Here is a 15,350-nt window from a genome sequence, read left to right as displayed (position 1 = left end):
TACCAAGTACACTGTGTATGTGGGCTGAGGAACCCAGGTTCCTAGTTGTGAAATAAACCGAACAAAACCATTGCAAAGGAGCTGGTGAGGCAAGCCAGAATGAGGGCCAGGCCGAACTGGTGTTTGTTCAAGACTTCTGAAAAGACTTCTGAAAAGACTAAGACAAGTGTAATTAAAGGCACTGAAGTCTTGGGGAAGGTAATCCTGAGACCTAAAGAACTACACTTGTTGTCTTGGGACCAGAGTCTCAAGACCCCTTTGTTTCGTATTGTGCTATTTGAAACTTGGGGAAGGGAACCCCAGAGATTGGTGCTGAACTATATCCCTTTTAACTATTGTGTTACTTGTCTTGGGGAAGGGCATCCAGAGACCTAATGAACTACACTTGTTGTCTTGGGACCAGAGTCTCAAGACCCCTTTGTTTTCAACTTCGTTACTTGAAACTTGGGGAACAGAACCCCAAGGATTGGTGTGGAACTATATCACCTTGAACTGGAGAAAGGTACATTTTTAGCCTTTTTCATGGAATTTTCTTATGCTTAGAGAAGTGGAGCTGAACGGAATCTCTGAGCTGGAAGAAGCTCAGAGCTTTGAGTTAAACAATGTTTCTTTTGACTTTAACATCCCTACACATTGGTTAATTGTAGTTGTGCGAGCAATGATAGGTTTTGGACACAGACAGGCTTTTAAGTTGAACTCTTTGATTCAGACTTTCCTTGGTTTCATTCAGGTAAGAAAATCCCACCTTTGCATAGGGCAAGTTAGGCCTTCAACCATCCTGACATTTAAGGTAATAAATATCTTTTTGTTTGAACTTGAAGTCTGTTGTCTTTGGCGTACTTCATGATGCCTTCACAGGGCCCAGTCATTAAACTGAACTAGTATTTGTGCAAACATTTTGGATGGAGGATCAAGCATCGCCAGTATGCGATAATTTGTCGGATTACTTTGCGATCCCATTTTTTGCACCGGAATAATGATACTACTCAGCCAGGAGTAGGGGATTTCGGCACTAACACCAATGATCATAAAGAGGTGATGCAATAACCTGCCCAATCAGAATGGATGGAATTTAATTAAGTGTAAGGATGCAGAAGCAAGAGTCTTGACAAAGTTGTGGTAAAAGCGATTATCAAAGACTTTTCTTTATACCAAAAGAAAGGAAAGAAAAGGCTAGTTGCTCTGAGGGGTTGCCCTGCCTCAAAAAAACAGCAAAGACCCGGTCAGGATGTCCAGCAAACAAAAATGTCCACCATCCTGTGTCTAAACCTATTTCCGTCCCTTACACTTTTGATCTAAATAAAGAAAGTGTGGGTGCCTCCTTAATTCCAGAAGGAGGTCTCTCATTTTCTAACTGCTGAAACCAAAGTGCAGTTCTTATGCAAAAGAATGTATATAGTTCAATGTTCACTGTTGACAAGTTCAGCCTGGGTTCCTAGTTCCACTTATGCGGAAAACAAAGTTCCTCAAAATCGTCTGGGGAATTCCTCTTCTCCAGTCCGTAGCACAAAATAATCCTTTCCAGTGTCTGTCAGGTCTAGTTTACTCTCCTGCCAGACTTGTTTCTCACAACTTTCAGTTTGAGATATTCGTGTTTTCGGGCTCCGGCCCACTGCTAATAATTCTTCCTACATTGAGGTGGGTCCTCAACCCTTATATATTCCACTGGTGGGCTTTGCCTTGTTTCATCTGGGTCCCATACCCTCTTGCTTTGTCTTGGCGGGATCCTCGTCCCATAGTTAGCTAATGTCCACTTGGACAGACCCGGCATACTCCCCTGCCAAGTACTGCACCACATAGGTGTTCTCTCAAGATTCCTATCTGATGTTCTGCCTCTTTTGTCTTTCCCATGTGCCCTTTGGGTGGGTTTACCAGCTTCACACAGTTTGTAATATATTGTATATTCTCCTTCCCACCCCCTTGGGTTCTTCGGGATATTCTTATTCAGTTTATGAAGTTTGTATCTATTTGTATGCTTCCTTATTCATCCCCTTGTGATCTTCGGGTGCTTTTATGAGGTTTGTAAAGTGTGTATTACATTTGATAGGATCCCTTTCACCCACTTGGGCTCTTTGGGATGTTTTAATGAGGTTTTTCAGATCCCTCAATGCTCCCCTCATTGGTCTGGCTCTTTCCCTACCTTTGGAAACTCATGGGGCGGTCTCTTGTCTCTCCGGGAGGTGGAACGAAGCTTCTTCATTCTGGCCACACTCCGTGTTCTCCTCGTGGTTCTGCAGCTCCAGCGTGTCTCCCTCACCTTCGGATACCTGCGTCTTTGTGCCTGGCTGGTTTTCGCTGGTCTGGCTTCCCGTGTCTCGTCTGCCTCATTAGGACCTCTCGAGTAACTATGACTGTCTGTGTCCCGGCCTCCAGTCTTCAGTCTTCTCGGTACTGGACCAGAGTCTCTCTCTCTCCCTGTTCCTCCAGTGCTGACTTCTCAACCTGGGAACAAGTTAGTCTTCCCTAATTACCATCAGGCTTGCCTTTGGGCAACTGCAAAGTGTGTGTTTCCGCGGTAGGCTTTCGCCTCCTTGCTTCATCTTCCTCATCCCCGTCTAATTAAGGATGTCCTCTGCTAAACCATAACAAATAGTGGTGCATGGAATCAGAGGGACTTGAGTGGGGATTAAGGAAGTGGAGACAGCAAAGGGGTGAGTGAATACTGCGTTCTCCCAGGGTCATTGTCACCAATCCCATGAAGGATTTCCCCTCCCATAAGATTCACCCGCTGAGTACCACACCTAGGAGAACTATAGGGTAGTGCCTCATCTCCCTGGCTTCATGGAAAGGGGGCTCCCGCATGGAAGATGTGACGTTACCCTGGGATTCATCACAATATATGCAGTGATGTGAAATATGTGCATGTACCAAAGCATTGCATCAGAAACTAGTAGGATTATTGAATCCTCTACCCACCCCTTAAGGGCCTTGGGAGGATGCATCTATGGACTTTGTTACCGATTTGCCAAATATACAGGGTTACGATGCAGTCTTGGTGGTGGTGGATTATCTAGAAGGGTCATTTTAGTACCTAGAAAGGGCATTCCAACAGCTGGGCAATTGGCACAATTGTTCTTACGTAACACAGTGAGATTATATGGATTGCCATTGTCTATGGTTACTGATAGGGGATCGCATTTTACTTCCAGATTTTGGAAAGCCTTTTGCAATCAACTGGGTATCACTATTAAGTTGTCAACCAGTTACCACCCCCAGACAGATGGGCAGACAGAGAAAGTTAACCAAATCATGGAGCAATACCTGCGTTGTCTCATCGCCCTACAGGAAAGCAGAATTGTGTAACAACAATTCAGACCATGGATCATTACGCATGCCTCCATTTTACTGCATTTATGGGCAGCAACCAAGGGTATTGCCTGATAAAAAGCCTGTGGTAATGACTCTCCCCACAGTACAAGAAAGGAGTGCAGAGATCAGGATGGGTTGGCAAAAGGCTTGCCAAAATCTGGATAGGGCAAAAGAAGTCTACAAGAAATATGCAAATGGGAAGCTAAAAAGCCCCTCCCGAGGGGAGATAAGGTATGGTTATCCACAAAATGTTTGCATATGAAAGAACCACGAAAGTTGCAGTCTAGATATGTGGGTCCGTTTTTGATCCTGGAAGTGTTAAAAACAAATGAGGTGCAGTTGAAAGGGACTGCGGGAACGCGAATGCACCGTGTGTTTCACGTGGCAGTGTTGAACCCAATGACCACATATCAATACAAATTCTCCTCCTCTATATCGGAGGAAGCAGAAAAGGAATTTGAATTCAAGCACATTTTGGATTCACAGTGGCGTGGAAGAGCATTGTTGTATTGAGAGTTTGTGGGAACCTGCTATGAATGTGAATGCCTCAATGAAGATCAGACAATTTCATAGACAGAATTCAGAAAGTCCGGGCCCGGTATGCACGCTCTCTGGGAGTCTGGAAAGGGAGGTACGGTCAGGCCTACCGCACATGGCTGCATGCTGGGGAGAACTATACTTCCCAGCCAGCTATGCTTGGGGTGACGGGGCACACAGGTACGCCAACAAGCATCCAGTGAAAAGGGAGTCCATCTAGTTTCAATGATGCCTGTGATTGTGTCACACATTGGGCCTCATTACAGATCCAACGGTAACCCTGCCGGTGCTACCGGACCTGTAAAAATGCTGGTAAATGTGTTAATCCCCATTCCCACAGAGTCCCATGGGAGTGGGGACATGGAAACACTGGCAGCATTGCTAACAGTGCTGGTGTTTCTGTGACGAGTTTGCCTACTGTGACCGCTGCGCCCGGTCAGACCTGACGAGCACAGCGGCTCTGGCAGGCAAACGTGTAGTTTGCCGGTCCGGAAACAAGGCAGTGAGTTTACCAGCACTCTTGTTTCCAGACCGGCAAACTTGTCATGAGGCCCATTGACTTGGCCTTCCAAGCCAGCATACAGGTAATGTTAAGCCGCTCAAGGTGCAGTGGTGCACACTGTGTCTTTGGCTCTGGACAGAGCATCAGGCTAACGCTCTGAAGATAAGTTTGTCTGCCCAGGCCGCAGCAGTGAATGTTGAGCCTTCGGCTTGGGTCGGAGCAACAGGAAAAGCTCTGTTTGGGACAGGGTCCACCGGGTCCGCAGCATTGGTGATCTGGCAGAGCTGCCCTGACAGCATTTCCATCTGATTTTTGTCTGCCTCTGGACTCGGCCACAGGTCCGGAGGCCTAAGATAAGTAAATCTATAAAAGCTATTTGTGGTGAGACGCATGTGTGAAGTAACACACATGGAGGAAAAGAGTGCATTAATTATAAGGTGTTCTTTATTGTTTCCTCTATTGTTTTCAGGTTACATCAATGTCTATGATAGTATGAGAACAAACAAGAGAACTGGGCATGTGTTGGAAGGAGCTTGAGTCTCAGTCATGTTACGTTTCAGTATGAGCCCAAAGTCTAAATCATGTAATGTTTATAATGAGAAGTGAATCTCACAGTCAGGAGTATGTGTTAATATCAAAGTCTCAAGAAGCACATTTATATACATGTATGTGAACGTCAGAGAATAGGGCAAGTAAGGTGGGGTTTTCCCTTTGGCTTCCCCTTACCTATTCATTGTTTTTTTCCCCTAAACCTCTCTCTGGTTTCCCCATTTCCCTGTGTATTTCCACAACCTCTAACTAATCCCCCCTCTCCCCCCCCCCCGTTTTGGTTGCCTGTATACACAACTAAGCATCCAGTGCCAAACAAGGTGGGAGGGTTGTGTACTTGCAGCTTCCGTGGTTATGTTGTGAGTGTGGATTTGCGTTAATGACAGGGGGACCAGGTTGGTGGAGGTAGAAAGGGTATACCTTTTGTGGAGATTGTGATTTTGCTCCTGTTAACATCATGTCTAGCACCCAAACAGGGTCCCGAACACCTCCCGGGAACACAAATGGGCATCACTATCTTCAATCCGTCATGGAGGACTAATATTTAATAAAACATAAGCAATACTCCACCTGCATCTCAAGCCGTACTGCTTCCATCCAGGTTGAACTTAATGCTTTCACTTACCTCTTCCACTTGTTCGGCCTCCATTTCAATTCTCTGCAGCATATCCCGCCTAAGAGTGATCTCTCTATTCAACCTACTGGATTCATCAGTGGCGTTCTGAAGTTTTTTCTGTAACAATATGACCAGCTGGTTAGTCAGGAAGCACGGTCACATACACTAACACACACCACAGTCATGCTGTAAATACCCTGGAAAATCTTTTTGTCAAAAATCAGTTCCCATTAAATAGAGACTCACTGTTAAAAAATGGGGTAAAACTACACCAGCTCCCAAGCACCTTAAACATACCACCCATTCAAGTAGCTATTCCATTTTGCAGTTTTTTTGATTAAATACAAATATGATGTAGCTAACAACAACAAAAAAATCAAGGTGTAGTGGGAGGAGGGGACATCAACCCTATCATTTGCTATTTCTGCTTATAATGACTGTATGAAAGAAACATTTGTTTAATTATAACAATAATTTAACAGCCCAAAATGTACTAACACAATAGCTGTTTAATGCCAAATAAAATTAATACTTTCAATTTAAGTGCATGCCTCCATTTGCTAGTATAGTACATATTGGGATTGATTCATGGAATTTGTGTGCCGAAAAACGGGGATTTGTGCGCTATTCTGCCTGCAAATTCCTGTTTAACAAATGGGGATTTGCGGGCAGAATGGCGCACAAATCCCAGTTTTTCGGCACTCAAATTCCATGAATCAGCCCTATTATTAGGTCTGAAATTACCTGAATTATCTGTTTTTTTTATTAATAAAACAACTCACATAGGGCTAATGTTCAATTGAGCCGTAACGTGCATGTAAGGTGTAAAAACCTTGAATAAGGCTTTAACGCCTTGCATTCAATGCAACGGCTAATTTTCAAGCATTTGTATGGCAGAAGGAGGGGTGGAACACAACTTTCTGTTTCTGCCACCTCTCTTCCTTTCCGCCATACAAATGCTCCAGCATGGATTTTCATGCTGGCACAAATGCTGGAGATCCCTATGGGGTTCACCTGCTTTATGCACTAGCATAAAGAAGGCAGACTCCATAAGAATGCATTGTACACGCTACCTGCCACGCAAGTGTGTACAATTGAAATAAAACCCTCCCTGACATGAACGTTGGACAGGGTTTCATTTCAATTGTGAGCGCCGTTTGCCATGCTCGCATGGCATGCAGAGCACACTATGAAAGATAAACGCTGCCTGGCATTTCAGCATGTCAGGCAGCGTTTACCCACATTGCACTTGGCGTACGCCACCTTGTTCCCTTTACATTTGCACCCAGCAGTGCAAATGATGCAACATTGGCGTTAGGGACCTAGCTAGATCTGAGCTCATACGTACCAGGTCCTCACCATAAAATTATGCTCAGCAGAAACATGAGCTCCATAGTTTAAGTATGCACTAAAACATTTAACCTGAAAATTACAGCATTCTGCTGATCCAGGCCACCGTCTTTGTGAGGTTGGACAAGTGTTTATATGCAGCCTATGATAAATGATATGATATGGAATTTATTACGCGCCTATGCACAAGTGTTTCAAGACGCGATAAAACAAGGGGGGGAACACAGAGGGAGGACAAAAACAACCATCTTACTAGGCCTTGTGGCAGTGCGTGGATCAGACAGGAGATCAGCAGGGGAGAAGAAGAGAGAAGGTGGAAGCAATGAGGAAGGTCTTGAGGTGCTTCTGGAACCGGAGATGGTTCTGCTCAAGTTCCAGAGAAGCAGGGAAACTGTTCCAGAGGGCGGCCCCAGCCGAAGAAAGATCTGCCCCCAACTCTTTGCTTGGAGAAGCAACTGATCCTCAAAGAGATGGAGGTATAGGAGCGGAGGGCTCGAGTAGGAAGATATTTAGGTAGAGAGAGTTGGAGGTATTGTGGTCCCAGGCGCCAGAAAGCCTTGTGGACAGTGCAGAGGGTCTTAAACTTGATCCTTGCCACCACTGGAAGCCAATTAAGAGATTTCCGCGCTGGAGAGATACAATCCCTAGGCTTGGTTTAAGGCCAAGGACAAGTCTTGCAGTCCTGTTCTGGATGAGTTGTAGAGGACGAGAGTAGAGGCCGGTAGATTTAGAAAGAGGCTGTGTCACGCTCACCTGATTCCCACAGAGGCGCAGGTCTGGCTTCGAGTGCTGATGCTTCTTCTATGGTGAAGCGCAGGACTCTGAAGATGGACTCACTGGCTCGCAGGAATATTCCCCTGTGCGTGAAAATTGAGTATTACCTACTGACGGAATAATGCTCAAGCCTCCCACTCCCTTCCAGCCCTCCACGATACCCTTCCTCGATTCCCCGTGAAGTCTCACCTTAGGGTCTGGAAGGATGAGTTCTCCATCCTGCTTCTGATGCAGGGGCGTGTTGAAACCCAGTTACTTCACTGGATTGAGATTTGATGGGAGTTCAAATAAGCTTGACTATTCAGGTAAGGCGCTGTAAGAGTTCTGTAGCAAGTTCAAAAGTTCAAGCCTTATAAGTTTATAATAATGTTCATTGTCTTATTGCAGCAAGCGCTAATCGCTTATGTCTTTTTTCCCCTTACGGGCCGGGGTTCGGAATGCCGGAGATATGGCGCCGACCTGAAGTGAAACGTGCAGCTCCAGTAAATGACAGGTAAGTTCTGGATGAGCGTTCGGGTAATGTCTTTGCATTCGCTCATTCAATGTCTGTCTTTTTTCCCCATAGGGGCCGGGGTCCGGAATGCCAGGAAGCGGCAGGACTCGAAATGAAATTGGAATGACCCAACAGGTAAGTCTTAGAAGGAAACTGAGCTTTTCCTATTTCCCTTCCTTCTCTCACCTTGTTTTCTTGTCTTTTCTCTCTAGGCTCTGGGAAGTGGCTGCGGATCCGGATGATCGCTGCTGAAGATGGAGGTGCCCAGGAAAGGTGAGTGAAATGCAGCGCTGCAGCGATCGAAGCGAAATGCTTTTAAAATGATGTCTTCCCTTTCAGGATCGTCGGTGTGAAGTCTCCGTGATGCAGCTTTAGCAGGTAAGGTCTTCTTTCTCTCCAATTCTCTCTTAGCAGGTGACCCAGGATGCTGACAGGTGTGGCTGAAGTCCAGATGCAGGAGCTGACACGGTGAGCGTCCAGCTGCGAGGAGCAGAACAATGCGAAGCGTGAGTTGCTGATCGGGCGTGGTTTAAATAGCTTTGGAAGAAGTTCCAGGTATGTATCCTTCCACCGATCAGGTATGTATCCTTCCCCGACCACACCCAGGGGAAAGTAGGTCCACATGTAAAGTAGTTCCATTCAGGCCTCAAGAGGGCCTGGATGTAGCAGCATGGTCTGCATCAGGTAAGTGCACCTTAAAACACTTGAACACATGTCTAGCTTTATGAGCCTGGCGCCTAAGGCGCCAGGACAGGGGTCCAACATGAGCCTGGCGCCTAAGGCGCCAGGACTGTGTCCAAAGGGCCCCAGCTTGGGCCCGCTGGCACTTCCCTGGGGGAAATGATGCCTGCCTCTTGGGTTGCTGGGTCGGACCTGGCTCTAGGCATCATGACAGGCTGTTGCAGTAGTCCAACCTAGAGAGGACCAGAGCTCTGGAGACAGGGGCTTCTGGGGGAAAGTGAGAAAAGGAAGAGTACCTCCGAGGAGGTGCATCTGGTAGTTTGACTTCTTTGAGACGTCAAAGATGTGAGGAAAGAAGGAGAGTGTGGAGTTGAAGAGGACCCTGAGGTTCTTAGCCTCACAGGTAGGAGCAGGAAGAGGGCCCAGGGTGGGCGGCCAGAGAGTGAGAGGAAAAGGAGGGAACCGGTGATCCGATGAAGAGGATCTCCATCTTACTGGCATTAAGGGAGAGATCGTTGGCGGAACACCACTCCTGAATTGCGGACAATCAGGGATGAGAGAGGGAGAAGAGGCGGCTGAGGGGAGCCTGAAAGAGAGCAGAGTATCATCTGCATAGCGCTGAAAGCTGGAGCAGAGAGCAGCAATACAGTGGGCGAGAGGTGGCAGGTATTCGTTGAACAGCTAGAGAGAAAGATTAGACCCATGTGAACACCACTGTAGAGAGAGAGAGATAGAAGAGAGGAAACACCCAAGTTGGACCTGGGAGGGTCGATTAGAGAGAAAGGATATGGACAGAAGGAAGGTTAGAATTAAGGTTTGAGAGCAGGTCTTCAAGGATGTTCAAGAGAGCCGTTTCCGTGCTTCTAGATGCTCTGAAGCCAGACTGATGGTAATGGAGACAACCAACAGATTCAGTGTGGAGGTTAAGCTGGGAGATGGCCAGCTTTTGCAAGAGTTTGCACAGAAAAGGAGATTGGGCGATAGTTAGCCGGCCAGGAGGGATCAGCAGAGGGTTTCTTAAGGAGAGGGTGCACAAGGGAGTGCTTCAGAGGGGAGGGGAATGTTTCAGTGGCGAAAGAGTAATTGCAGAAGTCGGCCAAGGCTGGAGCAAGGATGTCAATGTGGTCCTTGATGGTTTTGGATGAACAGGGAAGAACCTGTTTTGATGAGACTTTCATAGATCGGACTTGTCTAGAAATATCGTCATGGGTGAACAAAGGAAAGGGGGAGAAGGGAGGAGGAGAGGTAGCCACAGGAAGGCCAGGAGTAGAGGAAGAGGATGGAGAGGAGGACAGGGAGGTGAGACTGCAGCATGATTGGCCAGCTATTTGCAGATTTTAAAGAGTTTGACTGAGTTGTTAGATGCTGAGATGCGGGCATGGATGTGCACTTTCTTCTTAGTGTGGACAGAGAGCTGGTACTGCCTTTAGAGTAGGCTGCAGGCCAGTTTGTCAGAGGGTGCACCTGATGCCCTCCATTTCCTCTCAGCCACCTACACTTGAGTTTAAGGGTGACGGGGTCTGAGTCGTACCAAGAGTTTCACTTGGCTTTGGGCTTCAAGCGGATCCTCATGACAGGGGCAAGTACATCAAGGGTGTCAGAGATAGAACAATGGAGGTTAGACAGGGCTATGTCAGGATGTGAGTAACCAGAGGTGCAGGAGGGGGAGAGAAAGTTGCAGCGAAAGCCTCAACTGACACAAGCTTCATGAGTCGGATGACCAAGAAGGTGGGTGGCAGTGCTGGAGTCGGCTTGGCCTGAGGGGTAGAGAGAGAGATGGGAGGAGAGAAGAAAGTGATCACTTCAGGAGAGAGGAGTGGTTACAGGGTTAGATAGGGGGAGGTCTGAGGGGATCAGAACATCCAAGGTGTACCCTGCAGAATGAGTGGGGCCAGGGGGAAGAATAGAGAAAGAAAGAGAATTGCAGAGGTTGCGAAAGAGTCCTGAAGAAGAACAGAAAGCATCCAGGTGGATGTAGAGGTCTCTGAGGAGGATAAGTTGAGTGGTAAAGGCCGGGAGGGAGGAGGAGAGGTTGTCCCACTCAAAGAAAGGAAGTTAGTTGGCCAGGCGGCTGGTAGATAGTAGCAACAGTCAGAGAACTGGGGGGGGGGGGAGAGAGGAGAGAGAGAGGAGAGAGAGAGAGAGAGACTGCAGACCAGGCATTCACACAGGAGGAGTAGGCCTGCATATGAATGATAAAGGCAGGGATCCACTCCGGGAAGATCAAGGCTACACCCCCACCCGGATGGTTGGTTCTGGGCACAGAGAGGATCTTGTAGCCATCAGGGAGGAGAGTGTCAAAACTCAGGACAGATCTGGCCGTGAACCACGTCTCAGTCAGACCAAGAACATCAAGGAGTTTTTGACAGCTGAGCGAGAGAGGAGTGTGGCACTGTGGAGAAGGTTGCCACCTTTGAAATACTTCTGTGGAGGGGTAAATATCTGCGATACATCCTGAGGAAGTGTAGAAGGAGCCAGAGGGTGGGTAGAGGAGGAAGGAGGAGAGGGCAAGGTAGCCGAGGAGGAGCATGAAGACGCCAGAGAGGTGGCGGAGGAAGGAGGCAACATGGCAGCCAGAGGAGAAGTAGCGGAAGCCATAGAGGTGGCAGAGGGTGGAGGAGGCAGAGGAGCCAGAGAAGGGAAAGAAGGGACAACAGGAGAAGAAAGGAAGTTGATGAGGCATGGGAAGCGTCTATCAAAAAGGAGGAGGTTGGCTTGAGGGCCTTGGACCAAGACGATGACATTTAGATAAACATTAGTGTTGGTCTTAGAGGAATGGAAGGGGGCCAGGAGGGCCTCCCACCGGGTGCCACCATTAATGGGAGAGGAGGAGAAAAATGGAGCCAGCAAAGAGAACATATGTGGAGACCATAGGCCTGGCGAGGGAACGACAAAGATGATGTTGGCGAGGGTCTGTCTGGAGGAAGCGCTGGTGTAGGTATCAGCGATAGGGAGGCCTGGGTATCCCTCTTAAACGTCTTCCTACCAGACTTATTAAGAAGGACAGGATAGTCAATAGAAAAGCAGTTAGAGAAGATAGGAGAGACAGACAGCACCATAGAAGATGCAAAGGGAAAGGAAGAGGGAAGTAGGGGGCAGAGGGTGGGAAAACAAAGGGGGGAGACTCTAGGGATTGGCACAAAGAGGAAGGGCACAAGAAGACAGGACAAGAAACAAGACAGAGGATATAAATAGGCAAATAGATACAATTCAAGATGGGCTGATGAAAGGAAGGGCCAACAAGTAGGCAGTGTGGCACAATGTTGGGAGAAGACAAACGGGCAAGCAGCCATGAGTAACAAACCCAGTCAACAGATTGAAACGATCAGGGGAACCTGTAAGGAAAGAAAGAAAACAACAGGAGTGGAGACAGAGTGAAAAACATCCAGGATGTAAGCAATACGAGTATGCAGCAGTCAGGGATAGCAGATGCAAAACCACAGTAGTCGACAAATGGGACCTAGAAGAAGAAAAAGCAACAGAGCAGTAACAGAGGATAAGGGAAGGGACTGCAATGGGGAAAGGGCAGGGAACGAGGGTAAGGGCCCACTGGGGAAGCAAGGATGCGCAACCGGTCAAGGGAAGACCAGACATGGGTAGGTCAAGGGTTGCAAGGGAGCACATGCAATCGAGGGATGCGCGGAGGAGCACATCGCCTAGGAGGCGAAAGAGCGTAAGCAACCGAAGATTGCATGGGAGCTGCGTGAACTAGGAATGCGCAGAGCGAGGGGAACTGGGACGCAAGGGTTCGTGGGAGCCTCGCAATCAAGGGTTGTGAGAGGCTGAATCAATGATGGCGAGTATACATTTTTGACAGAGAAAAAAAGAGGTAATATAAATGGCTCTGACAACTACTAAAACCTTGGCAGGCCTTCCACGTTAGTAACAGCACACCACCCAGGTTTGCAATTGGATCCTTAACTAGTACCTTATGGTAACGTTACCATGTGGGATGCCGCACAGATGGTTGCTACATTGCTATAAATGGCTATTTAAATTTTTGAAAACGCAAATCATTTACAAAAGTAAAAACAACTCCATGTGAAGATGCCTGCTTTGATAAGTTGCAAAGGTAGGTCTTGAAAGAGTCAATTTCCTTTTTTCATGACGACCATCGCTCATGGCATATAGAGGCTCCATGTGGTGGGAGAAACAAGGAGCGGTAGAGACAGAATGGCTATCAGTCAGCTGAGGCCCTGATTCTGAGGGGCATGCAAACATAGGAAGTGTTCTTCCATAAAGGAAGAACACTTTCATTAAAAACACTATATTGTGTGATGAAGTGATAATGTGGTGGCTTGGCATGAAACCACCACTTTTGCATGTGCCTGATTTATTGCTTCACAACAGCCTTAACCATGAGGAAGGCAGGACAGGCTCTGCAAGGGGATTCTCCTTTGAAAAGTACCTGTTTTGTACGTAAACTACGACACTACTGCACCCCTTTGCTCGTCTAAAAGGTGCATTTCCCAGACTGCAGCACAACTTTTCTAAATTGCTGAAAGCTTAAGTACACTTTCTCAAATTAGAAAAAAGGACAGTCTTTAAAGAAATGTTGTTACTGCCACTGGAGCACATATTTCTCCCACAGCAAGCGATATTAACAGCTTTTGCTGTAGGACAGTACATCACCTCCCCTCAAATATTCTACCCACCTCAGGATGGTGGCGCTGGAGACTGGAGGCGAGAAGATCAGCTTTGCACACTACTTTTAGCATGAGTTCAGTATTGGGCCCTGAGGTGTAGGCATCTAACCGCAAATATGGGACCTCAAGAGTTGACACTCTACTGTGCAACTGATGGAAAGTCATGAATAAGACAAGTTTAACTGGTGGATGGATACACATAGTGGAATCAGCCATATGCATACAGACACCGGCGATGGCCGGTACCTGGCGTACACCTCAGGCGCCATTTCAGCTTAATTGCCTTTTTGTGCTGATTCCCTGCAGTCAACAATACCCAAAACTGCTGCGATGCTCTGTTTGCAACTATAGACTCAAGAGACAGCAAGAGCAGAGAGAGCAGGTTTCTATGTTGTCTCTCGGCATGTGATGTCCATGAAGCTGCTGCAAGTACACCACATGGGCACAAGACCCAATCTGGAGGCAAGGGGACGGATATGGGGTGACCATGGAGACCAGGGAGCACCAACCGCTCTGGGATGCAGGTCCCGACCCCGAGGTATCCCACTCCATCCCTAACGTTCTTCGTTTACCTAGAACTGCTGGCCCCAACACACCATGGCAGCCTGGACAAATAGCGCATTATGGGGGAGCCAGAAGCCCACACGGTCCATGGACCTGTCACAACGGGCCTCCACAAACCTCTTAATGGCGATAGGGATGTCTGGTTCCATGAAAGACAAGTCTGTCTTCTACATCTACCGCACAAGAATAACCAAATAACTGCTGAATGTCAACAAAATCTAAAGCTAGTAATGCCAACAAACCACTGCCTATTTTCTCATCCCAACACTTAATTCACACTTTTGATGTTGTAAAAATATGTTTAAACAAGATTGTAGGCCCCGGCGTTGTAATCACGTGTCAGTTTGCATTTCTGCACAGTTTATAAATGCCCAATGCTTTGTGTTGTGAGCCTAACATCAAAGACTGGTCGTTTATTTCACACCTGCCATAGGACAATTTGAGATCCTGACCAATGGGTGGTACTATTTTCAAGATTTAGACACAACCCAGGAAAGTCTGCAGGATGAAGTCACTTGTTTGTAGACCTTTATTTTACATGAACATACATATCGTTATTATGCATAGTATACATAATATTTGCAATCCTACAAAAATGTTTAACATGTTTCTGCACATCCAACAAGCAAATATGTATCCTCAAAAGTTGTCAGAAACAGATCTGAAATGACAGGTTGTGCACTGGGGCAATGAGGGGGGCCCTTGTCTGCCATGCCAGACCCACCTATGCCACTGATCACAATACAAAGTGCAACTCTCTATTGATACATATGAAATGTGTTTTAGGGTAATTAGTCTGCTGGATGATCCACAGTAGGTTGCCCCAAAGTAGGCATTCTCTGGTAGCCACTCTATTAGCCTTTAATTCTTTAGAGTGAGACTCCTTTCTTTGTTTTGGTGAATCTCTCTTTTATGCAATTTCCCTCCTTTATTGTCAATGGGAGGTTTATGCTCCCAATTAACCATCAAGTGAGCTACAGGATTGCACATTGTTCTATAACCATCATTCCCATGCATAGTGGTTTACATTAGCTCAACTCAATTAGTTTACATAGCTTCTCTATCTCAGGCTCAAACAATCGCTGCGCATTCGAGTGGCTACACACTACGACATAGTACAATCATGTGATGACCTCCATAGTGGCTAGAAATGATACACATATGTGCTCTATTTTATGCCTGTGGCCTTGTCCATTTGGAATATATGATGTGATATTTTATTTATATCGCGCTCATACACAGGTGTTTCAGAGCGCGACGAGGCAAAGGGAAGGGGAAACAGGGGAGAAAACAAAAACAAACGATCTTACTAGGCCCAGTGACATTGAG

The 15,350-nt window shown here is 46.9% G+C and overlaps 1 protein-coding gene across 1 annotated transcript in view; it reads right to left on the bottom strand.

Moving 5' to 3' along the window:
- Nucleotides 1-15,350, bottom strand: part of CFAP263 (cilia and flagella associated protein 263) — a 614,832-nt gene that overhangs the window by 157,136 nt on the left and 442,346 nt on the right. The window contains exon 7 of the mRNA XM_069654512.1: nucleotides 5,523-5,630. Within this exon, the coding sequence (XP_069510613.1) occupies nucleotides 5,523-5,630 (108 nt within the window). The remainder of the gene's footprint in view (nucleotides 1-5,522; nucleotides 5,631-15,350) is intronic.

Source organism: Ambystoma mexicanum, chromosome 1p (genome assembly GCF_040938575.1).
Source record: "Ambystoma mexicanum isolate Mex_15411 chromosome 1p, UKY_AmexF1_1, whole genome shotgun sequence".
NCBI classification, from domain to species: domain Eukaryota; kingdom Metazoa; phylum Chordata; class Amphibia; order Caudata; family Ambystomatidae; genus Ambystoma; species Ambystoma mexicanum.
The sequence above is the reverse complement of the archived record's forward strand: the minus strand, read 5'-3'. Positions and strand labels throughout refer to the sequence as shown.